Below are 18,610 nucleotides of genomic sequence, written 5' to 3'. Positions count from 1 at the left end.
GAACACCATAACTGTGCATGCTCTGAAGACAAAGTTGAAAAGTTCAGATGTGAGGAACACCTTAAGCCTTCATTGAAGAAGTCCTCCAAGACCACCTAAATTGGGGAAGCACAAGCATAGTACAGAAGAACAATTTATAACCATGAGATAACATTATGTAAATAAGTTCCAGTGCATATATGATGATGTTATAATGATGTAGCAATATTAAGCAATACTTACTGTATAAATAAATCACAGCACTTGATAAGGGTGGGTGAGTTAGGTGAAGAAATCTCCCTCATCTCCAGTGCTGTAATAAAAAAATACCTGCTCTATAGCAAATCGATGGGGTTTTGTTTCACCCGTTTCAAACTGGCACCCACTAGCTTGGTCATGGCTCGGGAAAAAAATTGATGCATTGACATAAGTGTAGGAAAACAGAATGTGGAATAATAACAACAGCTGGGTTTGTTTGTTTAGTTTTCTAGCAGGTCTATAATCCAAATGCACGCTCCTGAGCAGGTTGGCACATTCAAAGGCAGAAAACAGTCATAGTGTTGTAAAATATTTCATTTTCTTCATTTGTATCTGTGCTCAAAAGCAGTGTTAAAAGACCTCATAGACACTTAGAGCTGCCCTAGGGTGTGCTCGCCTTTCAGCGCAGGGGGGACCCTGACGCCCGGCGGCGCTCCAAGTCCTGCCTGCCGTCAGGTGTTGAGCCAGAACGAGCAAACCTTGTCCACGCTGCTGTTATAAAAAATACCTACTAGACCACCACGGGGGAATAAAGGGCAGCTCAGCCTCCGCCAACCCCGTCGGTGATTTCAGCTGGACATGCCGTAGCAGCAGTTGGGACCCTCTGCCGGTGCGAGGGTACCCTCTCCCGGAGCGCGGATCGGTACATTCAAGGTGCCATGGACGGATTTTTTCTCCTACATAACAGATCCCCCCCATCCCCGTCCCCCGTGGCGTTCAACGCAGATGGACCCTCTTCCTTTAGAGAGAATTAACAAACACCATTATAAAAACCAGCCCAGCCCCCAAGCTGACGCCCGCACTGCCCGGCACAGAGCCGCGGGGGTGAGCTCGGCACCGAGCTGCTGGGGGGACGGGCGGCCGTGGTGGCGGGGCAGGTAGCGCCTATCCTCGAGTTTCCCTTTGGGGCAGCCCCCTGGGCCCGCCCAGGCTCCGCAGGCGCGGGGAAGCGTTCCGCGGGCGCGGGAGCCGGCGGCGCGGCCCAGGGCGGCGGCGGGAGGTTTCGGCGCCCCGGAGGAGCGAAGGCGGGCGGGCGGCCCCCGCCATGGCCGCGGCCCCCCGCGCCCCTGCTCGTGGGGCGGCGCCGAGCGGGACGCGGGGCGGAGGGCGCCCGCCGGCACCGGAGCTGGAGCCGAGTCCGAGGCCGGGGCCGCGGCGCCAGCATGGAGCAGGGCGGCCGCCGCCGAGCCTTCGGCAGCATCTGCCCCAACACAGTCCAGGGACTGCCCGCCCGCCTGGCCAAGAAGCCGGCCCGGCCCGGCGGGGACACGGCGTGGACGCCCCCGGCCGCTCTGAGCCCCCGAGCTCCCCCGCCCCGTCCGCGCCGCAGCGGCGCCTCACCGGCCGCCGCCGCGCCCGCCCTGGGTGAGTGAGCCTGCGGCGGACAGCCTTAACCCCCAGGCGTGTACCCCTCCCCGTTCCTCCTTCTGTGCCCCTCTGGTGTCTCCCGCCGTGCTCCCCAGCCGTGACGCCACCACCTCACCCTCCACCGTGTTCCCCCAGCCATGACCCCTCTCCACGAACCCCACTATATCCTTCCTGGTGCCTTTGCACCCTGTTTCCCAGCCTTGCATTTCCTGGCCATGCACATCGAAGATGTTCCCCAGCCGTGCTTCTCTTTTTGCCATGCCCCATTCGCTGTGTCCACCCCTGCCCGTGCTACTCACCTTTGTCTCTGACTGTCCCCAGTGCTCAGCACCATCAACTGGCAGGATTTGGCAGCCTCTGCCCCCATCCTTCCCACCACCCCAGCTGGCCCTGTGACCCTGCAGCAGGTAAACCTACTGCTCAGAACAGCCTAGGCTGCACTTGGCACCTTAAGGGTAGCTCTCTCAAGCAGATGGGTGCTGGCAGCTTCCCTAGCCTCAGGTTTGCCACCTGCAAAATGGGCACAGCAGAGGACAGCATCTTGTCCCATGTGCCAGAGGGGTTGCAAGTGGCAAGGGGATGGTGCCTGGGAGTGCTGGAACTGTGATTAGGTGCTGAGCACCGGCAGCAGACACTGTTGACACAGTTTCAGCAGTGGTGTGGGCAGGTCTGAGCCCTGGGCTCTGCTCACTGGATCATTTCCTTCACCCCTGCCAGGGTCGCTGCTTCCAGGATGGGCCGGAGTTTGATTTCCAGGAATTCAGGGATACTGTTGGTGATTTTATGCCTGGCAAGTAGATATTTTTCCTTACCTGAACCAAGTGTATCTGCGTGTGCACATCTGCAGTCATGCTGCATTCGGTCTCCTCTTTTTTTTTTTGTTTTACTTTTGGAATTTTGCATGCCCACTCACAGCATGTTAGTCCCATCACGGGACAGTCTGTGAGGTAATGCATTATTGCTCACCTGCTTAGAGACCTGAGCTGTCACTGAGCTTTCTCCCACAGGAGACAAATAAAATCCAAACAGATTCAATGTGCACAGCTGTCACAGTAGAGTAAAAGCATTTCAGAGGGACATGTCCAGAGGGAACATCCAGAGGGATGTTTAGAACCGCAGTGGTGTGCTGGGGTTGGGGGTAACAGACATGATGAATACCTCCACTTAACACTTGTGGCTATGCCTTGCAGATGTATCTACCTTAATGCCACCATCACTGGACTGTACTGACTATGATTTCTCCCTTGGTGAGGAGGTGGCTTTTGGCCCCTGCACCCCGCAGCTGCAGAGCAGCACGCTGGTGCAAGTTCCCCCACAGAACCTGTCTTCCCCTGAGCCATGCTGGAAGGACCTGGCAGACCAGCACAAGAAAGCATTGGGAGATGCCCTGGAAGCAAACAGCCAGGTAGGGATCCCGAAGCCCTCCCCAGCCTACACTGTGTTCTGTTGCATCCTGTTGAGGCAACTGCAGGGCCCTGGTGCGCAGCATCCCCTGGCTCCTGGACCATGTGGTTCTCAACCACCCCTTTCCCCATTTGTCCTTCACAGCTGCAGGAGACCCTCTCACAGAGGCAGGAAGAGCTGGTGGCACTGCGAGAGAGCAACGTGCAGCTGAAGGAGCTGGCAAGTCAGGCCAGGCAGCTGGCTGCTGTCCTTGACGTGAGTGCTGTTCACCCTCCAGCCTGGCTGCCCCGTGGCCCAGCTTGCCCCTGGGGGACAGTGTGATGTCGCGTGCAGGGAGGAATAGGGTGCCGGGTGAGGCAGCACGGGATGGGACAGGGCCTGGGTGGGGGGAGATGTGGAATGGGATTGTGCAGTAAGGGGTTGTAGGAGTTGTGTCGGGCAGGACAGGGCGTGGGGTGGACGGCGTGGGGCAGGGCAGCATGGATGGGAACGGTGTCGGGGTAAAGCAGTGCGGGGTGGAGCAGGGCGGGCGGGGGGGTCAGGGTGGTACGGCACGGGGCCGGGCAGTGAGGTGTGGGAGGGGGCCGTGCGGTGTGGGATGGAGCAGCAGAGCGCAGCGTGGTGCGAAACAGGACGGGGCTGTGCAGTGCAGACCGCGGAACTCGGGCTCCCTCTCGCCGGCAGACGCTGATGCTCCCGCAAAGCGCCGACGGGACAGTCCTTCCTCCTCTTCCTCCTCTTCATCCTTTACCTCCTCCGCCCGCGGCTGCTGCCGCCGCCGCCGCCGCCGCTGCCCCGGCCGGGACCGGCCTGGAGGATGCGGAGGGCGTGGACGCCATGCTGCGGGCCGTGTCGGAGAAGTGTCGCGCCGCCCTGCGAAGCCTGGGGGGCAGCGCGGGGGACGGGTCGGGGGGCAGCCCCGGCAGCAGCCCGGGACACAGCCCGGGAGGCAGCCCCACAGCCAAGCGCCCGCGGCCGGGCCCGCGCCTGCACGGCGCCTTCCGCGGGCTGCGCACCGGCCGCGCCGCGCCGCGCCCGGCCGGCAGGGAGCTGGAGGAGGGCGGCAGCCTGCGGACGGCGCTGGGGGAGGCGGGCGCCATCCGCACCCTGGCCTTCCCGCAGGGAAACGCCTTCACTCTCCGCACGGCCGCCGGCGGGCACCGCTTCCGATGGGTGCCGCGCTGAGACCCCCGCGGCCCCGGACACCCGTGTCCCGGGCAGGGCGGAGCGGGGCCTCTGCAGCGTGAGGCTGGCAGCGCACCTCAGCCGTCGGCACGCTCCCCTTTCTCTTGGAAAAGGGGTATTGGCGCTTTCCCCCCAGCTGCCGGAGAAACGACGGGAGAGCGCGGCAGAGTCACCGTGTCCCAGGGAGGGTCCTGAGCCACAGGCTTCGTGCGCCATGCCGCCGTGGCTCCTGGCCCGGCAGCTTGCCAGAAGTAGCTTGCTAATGAAAGTAGAAATTAAACGAAGATCTGCTCGGTTTTATCCAGAGGTTTTTAGTCAGCTGAGCAGAAAAGTGTAGCTGGCAGGACAGTGGCTGGAGTTGGCCAGTATGAAAGCAGAGTGATCGTCCCACGTGGTTAAACACGATGCAGCTGCTCCATCGTGGAATTTTACACCCACAATGTTTACAAAGTGCACTTGTATCGTTCACGTGTGCAACTGTATGTGTATATTTGTACTCGTTATGATGATGATTAAATGGTGCTTAAAATTGCCATTTCATTTGTGCAGATTTACTGTAAACTTCATTTTGCATCAGGTATGCATATTTACCTTAATTAGAGCAGAGATAGCAGAAAGCATCTCTGACAGAATAGCAATAGAAAGTTTTAGAATAAAAGATACTATTTTTAACATTAGTCAGTGGTACTAACTTATGTAAGAAATGTAAAGAGTAACAGATTAAAGGAGATGTATATAGTGTGCTGCTAGAAATATGTTTATAGCCTAACACCATGACCATATTGCATACCAAACACTTTTTATCAGTGTCTATCTGGGTATCTGATTATGCTCCTGTGAGTCTCACTGAGAAACACTCCATTTCACCCACTAGTTTCAAAGCTGACCCACTAATAACACTCATGAAACAGTACCTGATATATTTTTATTTCTGTGGCACACAAGTGACACACTGCTTCACGTAGGATTTGCTCCCTGTGAAGTTATTGTTTTTTCAGCATTCAGTTTTTCCAGTATCCTTACATGGGTCCATGCACATTTAACAGCAGTCCAGTTGTGACAGGCCTCTTGTGATGGTCAAGCTGACAGCACATCATCACCTCAATGGATTTCCTAGGGGAGTTGAAACCCTGCACATACTGTTGTGCTTTTGGAAAGCAGAGATGTATTTGGAAGGAGAGTGGTTGCTGTTGCCAGCACAACATGTAGTTGTATGGCTGCTAGGAGACTGCAAAAGTGGTCATTGAGTATCTGAGGTCCTTCATGTCTGCAGCACTGACATTTTTCTAGCAGGAATGGTGCTGAAGCCCTTTCTGGGATGCTCTGGGTTCAACCCTGGGATGACTTTAGAGACATTTACATTTTTGCGGAAGACCTTTCCCACTTTGGCCAAAATCCTGTATGAAAGCTCTGGTTTGACAGCAGACAGAAGAGACAAAACCTTTCTGTCTGCACTGAATTCAGCAGGGAATAAATTAATAATAACAGACAGCATATATGTATGTATGTATATATATATATATATATATATATATATATATATATATATATATATATATATATATGTACAATTATGTAGTGCTCACAGGAATAGTAATTCCTCAGAAAGGAAGTGACACACTAAAAGTGTACTCTTCTTGTAGGATGCAAAAATGAAATAACCACCCCGTTGGATTGTGCCTACTGTTGATCTTGCTGCTACTTCAAGTTTTTCAGAATTACACATATGTTTTTTCCCACTTTTTCAGTGAACCTGCTGTGGCATTTCCACTGATTACTTTTACTCATAGTTTTCTATGGTAATAGGATTCTTGATTGATTTTGAGATGTAATCTAAAAGTAGTAGAAAATTATCATAAATGTACTTCTAAGTCTATTTAATTTGAAGACCTATTAATGAGAAAGGCTGAGAATTGGCTATTGAGAACAAGATGTTTCTCAGTGAGACTCACAGGAGCATCATCCAACACACAGATACACACTGATAAAAAGTGTTTGGTATGCAACAGGAGGTGTTAGGCTACAAACATATTTCTAGCAGTACACTATATACATCTCCTTTAATCTATAGAGGGGTATTTTAAATTGATACTTATTCATCCACTTCTATACAAGAGCTGCATAAAAAATGGGCAAAGCTCTTGCACAAATTAAAACAGCCAAATTACTAATTTTGACAAAGGTAAATTAGAAGGGCTCCTGTCAGGCAGGAGTTGATGGGATCACAGGGAACAAAGCCTGGTCTCTTGATGCCCATGTTTCATGCTTGTTTCATCAGAAATTGACCTTGGAGAAGCTGGAAGGCTACCTCTAGGAACCCTCACATCCAATTTTTGCTGTATTCTGTGGTTTTATATTTCATGCTTTATGCTTATTGTCTGGGAGAGGATCTGTGCAGAGCCCCTGGACATGCAGATGTGCTGAACTGAAGAACATGCTGGTTTGTGGTTTTTGCTCTCTGTGATTTTCTCTCCTTGGTGGTGCATTGTCCACACAATGGGCAAAGGGAGCTAGCCAAGACCCCAGGAGAAATAAAGTAAAGTAGATGTAATAACATTTAATTTACCTGCTTTTTACCTGCTCATGTTAAGTAAGCTTTCTCCACCTTTCCCTTCCCAGCTGGTGCCAAGCCATGGGATGTGTGGCTGTGGAAGTGTGTGTGACAGTGCAGAATTGCAGACAACTGGAACATTTTGAAGTGAAAGAGAAAAATACCTTTTAATCTTGGAGTGCCAGGGTAAGGGTTTACTGAGTTCATGTGTTGAAGACAAGCACACCAGTTTCATATATACTTTGTCTGGGAACTTTTTTTTTTGTTGGTAAAATCCTTAGGTGTTAATTTAAGGAAAACACCAGACCTCAAGGGACAGCTTGATTAAAACTACATTCTAGAAAGACTGCTAACTTCTAGTAAGTAGGTGCATATTAATTAAGTCAGTATTTTTAAGGGTGGAAAGGGCAGAAGTGACCTAGATAGAGTTGTGTAGAAATGGCATAAGGTTTTGGTTACAGCTAGAATTCGTGAAAGCCTTTTTTTATCAGCAGTTTTGCTCATCCCTTGATCAAAAGACAATATCCAAGACTGAGTGTCAGCATGGCATTTTCCTGCAGGGCTTGTCAGGGTTGTTCAATGGATCATGAAGAGAAGATGTTGCCCATTCACAAGTCTGAGCTACTCCCCACATGCCAGTAATAGAGATGCTCTTGCTTTGATGTTCATTATCAAATTGTATGTAAACACAGGCAAACATTTGGTGTCATTTATTTGCTCTGGTCACTGTTTTTGAAGCACACACATTCAGGCAACTCCCATCCATATTCCATCACAAAAATGCAACTGATGTTCCTGCCAGTTTGCCACAGATCCTGTGTGTTGGCAGGCAGGCATTGAGGTGGCTCGTGGATTTGGTGACCACGTAGAGACCAGACTCTAACATGGCTATCATGTGATAGCAGCAGTATTAAACTACTCCTGTTGGCTCTTCAGCAATTGCAGAGAGATTGAATTTCACTGACATTCATTCCCTTGTTTTCCTGAATATTTTTCTAAATAAAAATACCCAGTGTCTAACTTCAAGGAAAAGGCAAACATTTTTCAGTCCTTCTCATATGACAGCAGCAGCATTCTTCATCTTTTCTAAACATTGACTTCTGGTCAGCAGCCATTATTTGCATTTTGCATTGCACAGCCTCAACAAACAACTAAAGCTAATGGGGTCAAAAGAAGCTGTAGTTTGCTTTGGCACAGCTATTTCATAGCTGCAGCAAAATCAGTCTTAAAGTCTGCCTTGTACCTAGGACCTGTTCAAACTCTGATAGCGAGTGACTATTTATGTTCAAGATTTACTGTGTATCTTAAATAAAACACTATGAAAAATAAATCAGTAAGAGTCTTCAAGGTTTTTCATGTGTTGGTAAAACAGGAAAACATTCATCTTTGGAAAAATCTCCAGATTTCTTATGCTGATAATGCAGCTACAATTAGAACTCCCTTGCTAAAACAAGTCAATTTGGATTTTGAGTCTATTCGCTTTTTCACCCAGTAAATTGTTGTTACAATTGCCTGTGATTTATGATTTAAATCCAGCTGGAAGTTAAACTTAATGCAACTGCTCCCTGTCCTCCAGTCCCTCACCCACAAACTAGTGAGAGAGAGAAGGCAGACTTATAGGTTGAGATAACAATTCACTGGGAACAAACGAGATAAGATAATGAAAAGTTACAGCAACAATACATACTAACAACAATGTATAAAAGAGGGTGATTGCACAAAAAATGCTCACAGAGTAACTGAGCAGACCCGGTGTCACACAGCTTTCTCAGATAGAGACCAATATGGCACCCACGGCCCTTTCCTCCTATTTTTTTCTTTTTTTCCTTCTATTTTTTCTTCTTTTTATCTGCCCTACCCAGCAGATAAAAACTTAGGCACACCCACACGGCTCTGACAGAGAGACCCACATGGCTCTGACGTAGACATATGTATATGTATACATACATATATCTCTCTGTATACAGATATAGAGATAAAAATGTACATATAGATATATTATATCTGTAGTCAGTGGCTGTCCCTTCAAAATGTCTGTTGAGTTCATGTAGCCCATGATTGTGTGTTCTACCCTCCTTAGACATCTTCCAGAGCAGGAGGGCTTGTGTAATGTTGGCTGGTTGTGAGCTGCATCACAATTGGCGTACCTGGAGCAATCCATCCTTGTGGCCCATGGTAGTTATGGCATACAATGGCAGGGTCATTCTGCAACTAATATTATACAATTCAGTGTTACAGACTGTTCTCTCCTAAAAATCGAATCTCCTTGAGGTACACATCATGTTTTCATCCTTCTGCAATACCCACCAAGTGCATCCATGTTCTTGAGCAAGAACAATCCCATGGATGTATTTGCCTTTGCTTGAGGCAGGACTAATTCAGAATGTCTTCCCTAAGGGCCATCCACTGGTTGTTTCCACTGTAAACACATAAAGCTTGCCTTGGTGGGTTTGGTAGTGTGGTGTAACACTACGGCTTGCTGGGTGGTTGTGTGATGTAACCAGTCTGCCACAGTCCGGGATCACCAGGGAGTGTCCATGGTTAAGTCCACCCATCAATCACAAGTCCATCTGGATGTTCCATCTCTTCCTTGGTGACCTGAGGCATCATGGGTACATTGAGACAGAAATAATTCACCCTTGTGTTGCCAGTCCAGACCCACCTGAGACACTTCAATCTTGGCAGCTTGATCCACCTCTCCATTGTTTTGATATTCTTCAGTAGCTCAGGTCCTGGGTATTGTGCACCTACATGACATACTTTACAGCCAACTTCTCCACCTGGGCAGAGGTGCTGCACTTCTGCAGTGTGAAAACCCAGATGGACTTCCTTTTGCACTGCCAATTGGTCTTTTTCCATTGGTCCAGCTACCCCTACAGAGCATTTGTCACCATCAGCAAGTCAGTCCAGAGGTAGAGCACTGGCCATTTCTCTCATTCGGTGATATCTAAAGCCAGCTGGACAGCTTTCAGCTTTATGAACTGACTGGATCCACCTTGTCCCTCAATAGTGTAGGACTCCTTATAGCACCTTTTCACTTTCAAATTGTCCCTACAAATACATCAGAACCATCAGTGAAGAGAGTGCATTTCTTTTCATTTTCTGGCAGCTGATTGTAGCGTAGGACCTCCTCCTCAGCATGTGCAACCTTTTCCTCCTCTGGTGATGATAATTCAAAAATTTCACCTTCAGGCCAGTTTGTGCTGACTTCTGAGATCCCTGGGTGATTTGGTTTCCTATGTGAGCTCACTGTGTGGTCAGAGAAATCCATACATTCTGTGTAGCACCTGTGCCATGATGTGTGGAAGGCACTTTCCCTTTGAACATCCAATCCAGCACTGGCAGTCAGGATACCGAAGAAGCTGTGCTTTGGTACCCATCACTTCTGAGGCAGCTCAAATCCCATCATAAAGTGCAAGGATCTCTTTTTCAGCTGGAGTCTAGAAAACCTCAGATCCTTTGTATCCCTGACTCCAGAACTCCAGGGCTCATCCCTGAGTCTCCTGGATACATTTCACCGGGACTCCAGGAAGGACCATTTTGCCTGGCTGCAGTGTAGAGCGCATTTTTCACATCTTATCCTGTCATGGCTGGCCCAGGGACTACTCCATGAACTATCTCCTGTTTCATTTGTTCAAAAGCTTGTTGTTGTTTATGACTCTACTTGAAATCACTCTTCTTTAATGTCATGTGGTCTGAGGGTTTGTGATCTAGAATATGCATTCTGCAAACCCCACAGTGCCTAGGAAAGCCTGTGGTTCCTTCTTGCTGGTGGGTGGGGACATAGCTGCTATTTTATTGAGCATGTCCACTGAAATCTGACAATGTCCATCCTGCCATTTACTCCTAAAACCTGAATTTCCCAGGCAGGTCCCTTGACCTCTTGGGTTTATAGTAAAACTAGCCTTCAGCTGTTGTTGAACGCCTGAGAAGTTTACTTTCCAGTTTACTTACTGGCTGCAAAATGTTTTCTCTTGAAACAGAATAATATGCCCACTGTTATACTCTAATGGGCTTTCTCTGTCTGTCACTAAAGCTTTGTGTCTTTGTAATTCCCTTACTCAGGTGGATCCCAGGCAGAAAATGGTGAAGGAACTTTCCTAACATATTTCATCTTGACTTCCAACAGGTTTTGGCCTTGGGACCTTTTGCACCATTTTTCAAGGAGAGAGGTGTAAAGAGTGCTAAAAGTCACTACTAAACCCATGACACACCACTGCTCAGCTTTCTAATAGCCCTAAATAAGGTCTTTTTTCTCTTAGGAAAACCCTTTGTATTATTTTCTTCGCAATTGTTTCGTGTCCTAGGGATTGTTGCATTAGGTGATAAAAGGTAGGCACCCAGCACTTCTATACACTATTCTTCAGAAGTCTAATTAAAGCTATCAAATATGCATTCACATGATTGGGGCAATGGGCAACACATACTTCAGGATATTCTGGGATGTGCAGTGCAGAACAAGCGGATGCCAACAACATGAACAGGAAAGGAAGAAATGAGGGTAAAATCAGTAGCTGAATCTCTCACACTGGCCTTTTTGTGTGGAAGGTGTTATTAATAAAACAGATACAGAGATATTTATGAAAAAAGAAAAAGGTATACCATTTTATTCTTCTTTGGTCTGATTATCTCTAGTGTAGTTCCATTTTTTGTATGTTTGTAGTATGCTCCTCTCTTTTTAATTTTGTGATGAAATTTGGATCTCCAGGTGAAATTTGTATCTCCAGGTGAAATTCACAGTCTCCTTTGTCTCAGTGGGCCTTCGAGTGGGTTCAGGAATCCAGCAGTTCTAAGGTCCTTGCAGGACTAGAGACTCACAGTGTCTCCGAGAGGAGCTGGAAAGGACTTGTGTACCTCTTGTGAGGGGAAGGGATTTTACAAATTGTGGATTGACAGAGATTTTTTGACCTATACCTACACCCTGAATATCAAGGAAGGGTTTTAGAGGCTAAAAAAATGGAAGAGTTGAAATAGGTGACCATCTCCTACAGAGTGAGGTACAAATTGGTTTTCTTCGACATTAGGTTTGTAAGTGCTGAGAGCATGACAACATGTGTCATCTAGAAACTGCACACCAGGTTTGCTGAAGTCCTTATCTCAATAGGGAGGTGAGGGATATTATCTTTGTAAATTTGTAGATTGTAAAGATCTATTTTGATCTGATGATTGTAAATGAATCAGTTTTGAAAGAGTGAAACAGAAAAACAAACATAAAAAAGAACTTTAACTGAAAGCTTAGATTGTGCATTCAACTGTATTGAAAATACAGTCGGACATGATTCCCTAAATATTAGTCTTTGGAAGTGAAACCAGGGACTTATTTCCTTGGCAAATCATATGGAGATACAACAAAATTTTAGGAACTCACAGGTGTTGAAGCTGGACCTGTCAGCAATTACTTGAGTGAAACATGCTTGCATTGAGAGATGACAGTGCTTTTTAAGCTGTATGGTGAATTACCCTTATCCAGGAAAGAATGTTAGAAATCTTGCCCTGGGTCCAAGACAACATGAGAGGAATCACCTACAACAGGTGCCTGAAGCCTTGGATATAGTTGATATAATTATTTGGAGCCATAATTACTTTTTGCAATACTTAACTGTACAATAACATACAGAAGTTTGGTACTAGTAATAAGAAAGAAAGAAGAAGAATTGTGAAATAAGAATTGTGCTATCAATAGAAGCTGCTAGGGAAGTTTTGGAAAGAACCATGTCTGAGTGCTATTTTGGCAGTTTATTAATCCACTCTCGGGATTCCAGGATGAAATATTATTTAGCCACACAGTTGGCAGCTGGCAATGAACCCAGAGGTTCTTTTGTTCAGTTGGAGTTTATCCAAGGCTAAACAGAATGTGGTTTTACCTTGTATGCTCTCTCTAATGCCAGTACAGGATTCCATTATGTTGTAAGCCTTGACTTAGACTGTAACAGTGGTGTACTGAAATGCATTAGTAGTGTGCACAAAAATGGGAGAACTTGTTGAAGAGTGAAACTCAGCAGAAAGGCCTGGGATGGATGACTTAGCAGGACAGCTTTTGATCTGTCCATGGAAAAGCAAAACAAGGAAATTACTGTAGTGTGCTGATGAAGAAATAGACTATTGTTTTATGAAAGCTGAAGGTCACATTAAAACTGAAAATCCTGGGAGTCAACTGTGTGTTACATGAAAATTAATATAATTTATCAAAATGCACTTATCCCTTGGTGCCCTGGTTTTCCTGGCGTTTTTTGTTTCCACCTCTTTCTTTTTAAACCAATAAAACCAGAAAGTAACAGGTGACACAAATTCCTCCCTGAGCTAAATAGAGCTTTGATCTACTCTCAAATGCTCGCCAACCAGGGTGGTTATTGCTAAATTTAGTGTTGGAAATAAAAGAGGTTTAGATACAGGAAAAAGTGTGGCACAAATGGGCAAAAGTCAGAAAAAATTGTATATAGCCAGTATTCAATCTTTTATATGCAGTCTATGCACCTAATGCATTCTTACTGTGACACAATGCAGCACACAAGTAACAGTTACATGGGTTTTTTCTTTGTTTTCTCACTTATTTGCATAGGAGATGTAATTTTCCTTAATGTTTGAGTGTTGGGGTTCATCTGAAGAGTAATAGTGGATAGTTATTTCTAGAGCTCACTCCCCTCATGTTCACAATCACTTTTACTGTGCAAGCAAAGATAAATGTGATGGGAGATTTCTAATGTGCAGAGTACTGGACTGAGATGTTAATTGTTGGTTTTAATGTAAGCCCCAGCAAAGAAGCAGGAACTATTTCCTCCTCTTGTCCTCCTAATTACCTCTCCTTTGTACAGCTAAAATGAAGCTTTGAGTTCATTGCCAGAATATTCCAGTTACCTGGTCAACAATATTTCATTCTGGAGTCTAAACAACAGCTGCTCACTGCAGTGTGAAATGATGTGATGAGAACAGCCACATGAATTGAGTCCCTATTTCTTTCCTGATTCCTTTCTTCCCCTTGCTTGCTTTGCTTTCTGTTGCAGGTAGAAATGCTTGAGGGTCAAACTCCCCTTTAATAAACGTGAACCACTATCTAGTACAACTGTCAGCCACCTAGAAAGGCCCAGTGCTTTGTGCGTACCGCTGTGAGAACTGTTCCTCTAACCCACTCAGAAGAGCTTAAGCACTGAGTAGGCAATAAGATTGGGATCTTTCTGGTGTACTGGCTGAAAATCTAGAGAGAGCAGTGAAGAAATACAGGAAGAAAAATTAAGATGTTCCCATATCTCAGGATCTCTGCTCAGCGAGCACTTAACTAAGCTGGGACATAATTTTTTGCTCTGGCAGAAAATTGAAGCCCTTGGTTCCCAGAAATCTCTCTTGATTGCAACTGCAAAGTGGAAACAAATTTTCACCTCTTCAACAATTTTTCCCACCTAATTCAAAACTCAGACTGGTGGTAAATCTTAATCAGAGCCTTCACACTGTTAAACGGTAATCTTTTTCTTAACACAATTTGTTACACCTTTCTTGGTTTATCCTGGGTGTCACAGGCAGTAACTACATCATCTCTGGATAAGTATCCAATATGCCCTTGATATCTAAGTCCCTGTGCTCCTTAGCTAGCCAGGTTTCTTAAAGTAGGCCTTTATTTAAGCAAAAGTTTCCTAAAAAGTTGCCTAAAAGACCGTTTTTGCTCACTTCTCTCCTTCTCTGTCATGGAGACAATCTGCCATCTACTGCTTTTAAGGCAACGTTCTATGACCAGCTCTTCAGATCTCCCTACTTGCCAGGATCTGGTGTAAGATCCACCATGTCTTGTCAGCAATCATTTGGCAAGGAGGACCCTCACTTTCATACCATGAAATGCTTGGGTCCTAAAAGTGTTAGTGGTCCTTGTCCAGCAGCCTGGCTGTGATGAATCCAACTTTTCCTAAAATGTGTTGTTCCAGTCAGTGCTTAATTGTTGTGAGTATTGCTGCTGATGTCCAAACCTCGCCTTCAAACAACAAAGTTGTATTCTATCTCGAAAAATTCTGACACATTATGATGACAGCATTATCCCTAAGTAAAAGACCTTAGGGATAATGCTTGAGAAAAAGCAATGTTATTACATAATTGATAACCTGAATACCATAGTTCAAAGAAGTATCAGGCACAACATATCAGCACCATCTGCTGTCAGTGAGGACAAACTACATGGTTTCTTACATATCAGTTTGGGAATATTTTTGCACTGAGCTACAAAATTTTAGCCACGTTTCTAGTACTTTAATGAAATAAGTGAGCAGTTGGCTGTATAGGTTCCATAACGAGGAGCCTAAAACTAATCCATGGTGAGAAAGAAATGAAGGCACTTAACCTAGATGACTTCATTTAACTTTGTAGATATATCAGGGAGATGCTGGAAGCATTATAGAAGTGATACACTTAGCTGTGTACAACTTTTCTAAAACAAATTTCTGTTTAAATTTCAGTTACAATCTCAAAGTGACAACAAAGCTTTTATCTAGCATATAATTTCCAGAATATCACGTGATTCAAATGAAGAAGGATGTATTAAGGATATCCCTGGTGTTATAAACCTTTCCAACAATCCAACACATACTCCTCAACAAACACAAAGAAGTTCAGACTTCCCCATGGCACTCCTGCTTATTTTTATTTACCACTGGCTTCACCTAGGGAGCTACTTACCTTTAGGCTGGTACTAAATGTAATATCTTGCATATATCTCATTCCTAATCAGTGTTCAGCAGAAATTTTATAGGGAAACCTCCAGATCTCTTATTATAACCCATTCATGGTGCATGTGTGCATGCATGAGTTGAAGGTTCACAGGTAGGAATCACTGCTTGTAACACCAGTTGCAGTGGGTCATATTATTTACTCTTTAATGAATTGCTCAGCATTAATTAATCCTAATTCTAATTCATTCAAACAAAATCTTGTTGACTTTTAAAGACTTCGGACTTTTATTCCAATTTACAGCCATAAAGTTCTCAACTGCAACCTCTTTCCTCCCACTATCAAACAAACTGCACGTTTTCGCATCTGAAAGTAACTTTCCAGTGTGAGAAAAAGGTTTGCCAAGAGCCTCAAACACTGATCTGATAGGTAACAGTTCAATACACTTCACTTGAGTGTTGCTGATTTATTGAGTGCTCAAGCGAGCTGGTATTGCAGCGCATGCCGGAGTCTGCTGTTAGGCAGGGTGACGATATTTGGCCGTGCTCGTTAAACGTTAAGTCTTGTAGGAAAAAACTCACATTCAGTTAAACGAGCAACTGAAGCATTGCAAGCAATCCTTTGTGAAGCTATGCTAGCAGTGCCTTGTGTGCTGTTTGTTTTACAGAAAGCATTAAGAAGGTGCTGAGTGACCCAACCACTTTGTATGCTGGGTGTGCTTAGTTGTGTCCTTACCAGCACAAAGGGAGGTAATAAGGTGGCAGGTTTTTGAAATAGTTTTACTTTGTTTTGGCGAAACAACTCCATCAACTGATATTTAATGATTGCTTATTACAAGTTCATCAATATAGTCCTCCATCATCTTGCTTACATGGTGTTTTTTCTGCAGATGTGAAGCAAGCAGCTGCAAAATAGAATTAGGTAGGAAGGAAGAAATTATATGAGAAACTGTTTTGCAGAAGAAATTTTTATTGGTTAAAATAATTATTTTTCCGCAGTAAAATTTAGGAAAATCTGTCCTGGTTTCCAGAAACAGTAAGAAAGTGAAGAATACTTTCAGCATATTTTAAAAAGTGGTACTCTGTTTCTTAGTCTTAGAAAAGGACACCTTTAATGCTGTTTATAACATCCAAAAGCTAGAAATAGGAAAATGTGCTCTTTCACATGCTGTGTGTCTGCCTGCATCTGTCTCTTGAAAACCTAGGTGGTGACACTCCGAATTTTGACACTATGACAAGGACTGAAAAAGAATGGTTATGAACTTACGTCGACAAAAAGACATGTTACATGTTCCAGTAACTCTTCTCTTTTTACCTCTTTCGATTTAACTAAACTCTATCTTAAAAAAAAAAAACCAAAACCCAAAACAAACAAACAAACAAAAACCCCCAAAAAACAAAACAAAAAAAAAACCAAACTCAAAACCAAACCAAAACAAAACCCAAAAACCCCCCACCTGTTTTATCTCCTGTCAAATTCGTGCTCAGGTTTTCTCAGATGAAGTGAGTGCCTAAGCATGTGTACTGTCCCTCCGGCATGCGAACTCCATAAAGAACACGCATAAACAACTCATCGTTAAGGGATTCTTCACACTTTCTCCTACAACTTCTCCCTTAGCCTGTCACGTAAAAGCAAATGATAGCAGGTTACTTTTGAAAACTGGTAGTGTAAGATGGTGGTGAAGTGGTTTTTGTTCGCTTCTGGATTTGGGGACCTGCGTTGTAGGAGAGGGTATGGGGCTGCGATGCTCTTGGCTCAGTCTTGTCTGACAAAACTGCACTGCATTCAGCCCTCAGTTTCAGACAGCCTGGCTTCGGTGCCTCAGAACGGCACAGCCCCCCAGGACCTCGCTCACTGTGCCGTGGTGTCCGGCTCCTCACAGTAGGCGAAGTGGCAGTGGGAAACAGCTGATGTGAGACGTGAGGGGGTTTGTGTAGCATGTGCTGAGGAAACGGGCAGAGAATGGCGACAAAGCTGCTGAAGGGCCTGGAGCACAAATTCTGTGAAGAGCGGTTGAGGGAGCTGGGGGTGTCTAGCCTGGAGAAAAGGAGGCTCAGGGGTGCCCTTATCACTCTCTACAACTGCCTGAAAGGAGGCTGTGGCCAGGTGGGGTTCGGCCTCTTCTTCCAGGCAGCCAGTGCCTGGACAAGAGGAAATAGCCTCGATGCATTAGGTTTAGGTTGGTCATTAGAAGGAATTTCTTCACAGAAAGGATGATTAGACATTGGAATAGGCTGCCCAGGAAGTTGGTGGAGTCACCATCCCTGGCGGCGTTTAAGAATGGGTCGGGTGCTATGGAGGTGGTGCCATGGTCTAGTGGACATGATGGGGTTAGATTACAGGCTGGACTTGATGATTTTAGAGATCTTTTCCAACCTAATTGATTCTGCGATTCTGTGAAGCTGAGATCGTGTGAAGTTGCCCTAGCCCCATCACCGAGGCAGGGAGAAAGAGCCGAGTGATGGCAGCCCCACACCGTGGCCCGGCCACGGGGCAGCCCCAGGGGGCACGGCTGGGGCGGTGACACAGTGGCCTCGGTGAGGTGTCGGCCGCCCGGGGTGTCGGTCTGGCGGGCTGCCCGTGCCCGATGCCGAGCCAGGGCTCTTTGGCACCGGCCGCCGCCGCCGCCCTGCCCGCGGAGCCGCGGGACCCGGCGCGCTGGGTGCTTTGCCGCCAGCCGGGACCGCCACCGCGCAGCCCGGTCCCGCCGGCGGGACGGGACCGCGCTTCCCGCCTCGGCGGGCGCGCCTGCGGGATGCTTAAAGGACGGCATGCGACGCCAGGGAACGGTGCGGTGGGCGGCGGAGCAGCTGGCACCGCCTCCCAGCGGGGACCGGCGCCCCGAGGGCTGGCAGGGCTATAAGTTTCCCTCCGCACAGGTTGTCGTGAGAGTGGTCTGCTTGTCACGCACCTGCTCGGAGCCGACCCCCTGGGAGGGATCCTGCTCCAAGTCAGGATACCTCTCCTGAGGTGGCGGCAGCGGCTTCAGCCAGCCCCGGCAGAGACGGAGCGGAAATCAGATAAACCCGACCGGAGGACGAACAGGAGGGACGAGGACTTGCTTTGGTAACAGTGTCCCGTGGGGGGGCAGGGGCTGCCGGTGCCTCGGGGAGGACCGGTCCTCCTCCGCGTCTCTGTCCTGTCCCCCGGGCCGTGGCTCCCAGGGAAGCCGCGCCAGCAGCAGGGCTGGATGGAGGGTGATTTAGAATGAATAAACTG

The 18,610-nt window shown here is 46.8% G+C and overlaps 1 protein-coding gene across 1 annotated transcript; it reads left to right on the top strand.

Annotated features, from left to right (window-relative positions):
- The first annotated feature begins 1,400 nt into the window (after positions 1-1,400).
- Positions 1,401-4,194, top strand: MCIDAS (multiciliate differentiation and DNA synthesis associated cell cycle protein). The gene is made up of 4 exons (XM_038124313.1): positions 1,401-1,602; positions 2,796-3,010; positions 3,154-3,264; positions 3,694-4,194. The coding sequence occupies exons 1-4, from the start codon at positions 1,401-1,403 to the stop codon at positions 4,192-4,194; spliced, it is 1,029 nt and encodes a 342-aa protein (XP_037980241.1).
- The last annotated feature ends 14,416 nt before the right edge of the window (positions 4,195-18,610 follow it).

This window comes from Motacilla alba, chromosome Z, assembly GCF_015832195.1.
Source record: "Motacilla alba alba isolate MOTALB_02 chromosome Z, Motacilla_alba_V1.0_pri, whole genome shotgun sequence".
Lineage (NCBI taxonomy): Eukaryota > Metazoa > Chordata > Aves > Passeriformes > Motacillidae > Motacilla > Motacilla alba.
This window is presented reverse-complemented; position numbering and strand designations above follow the sequence as displayed.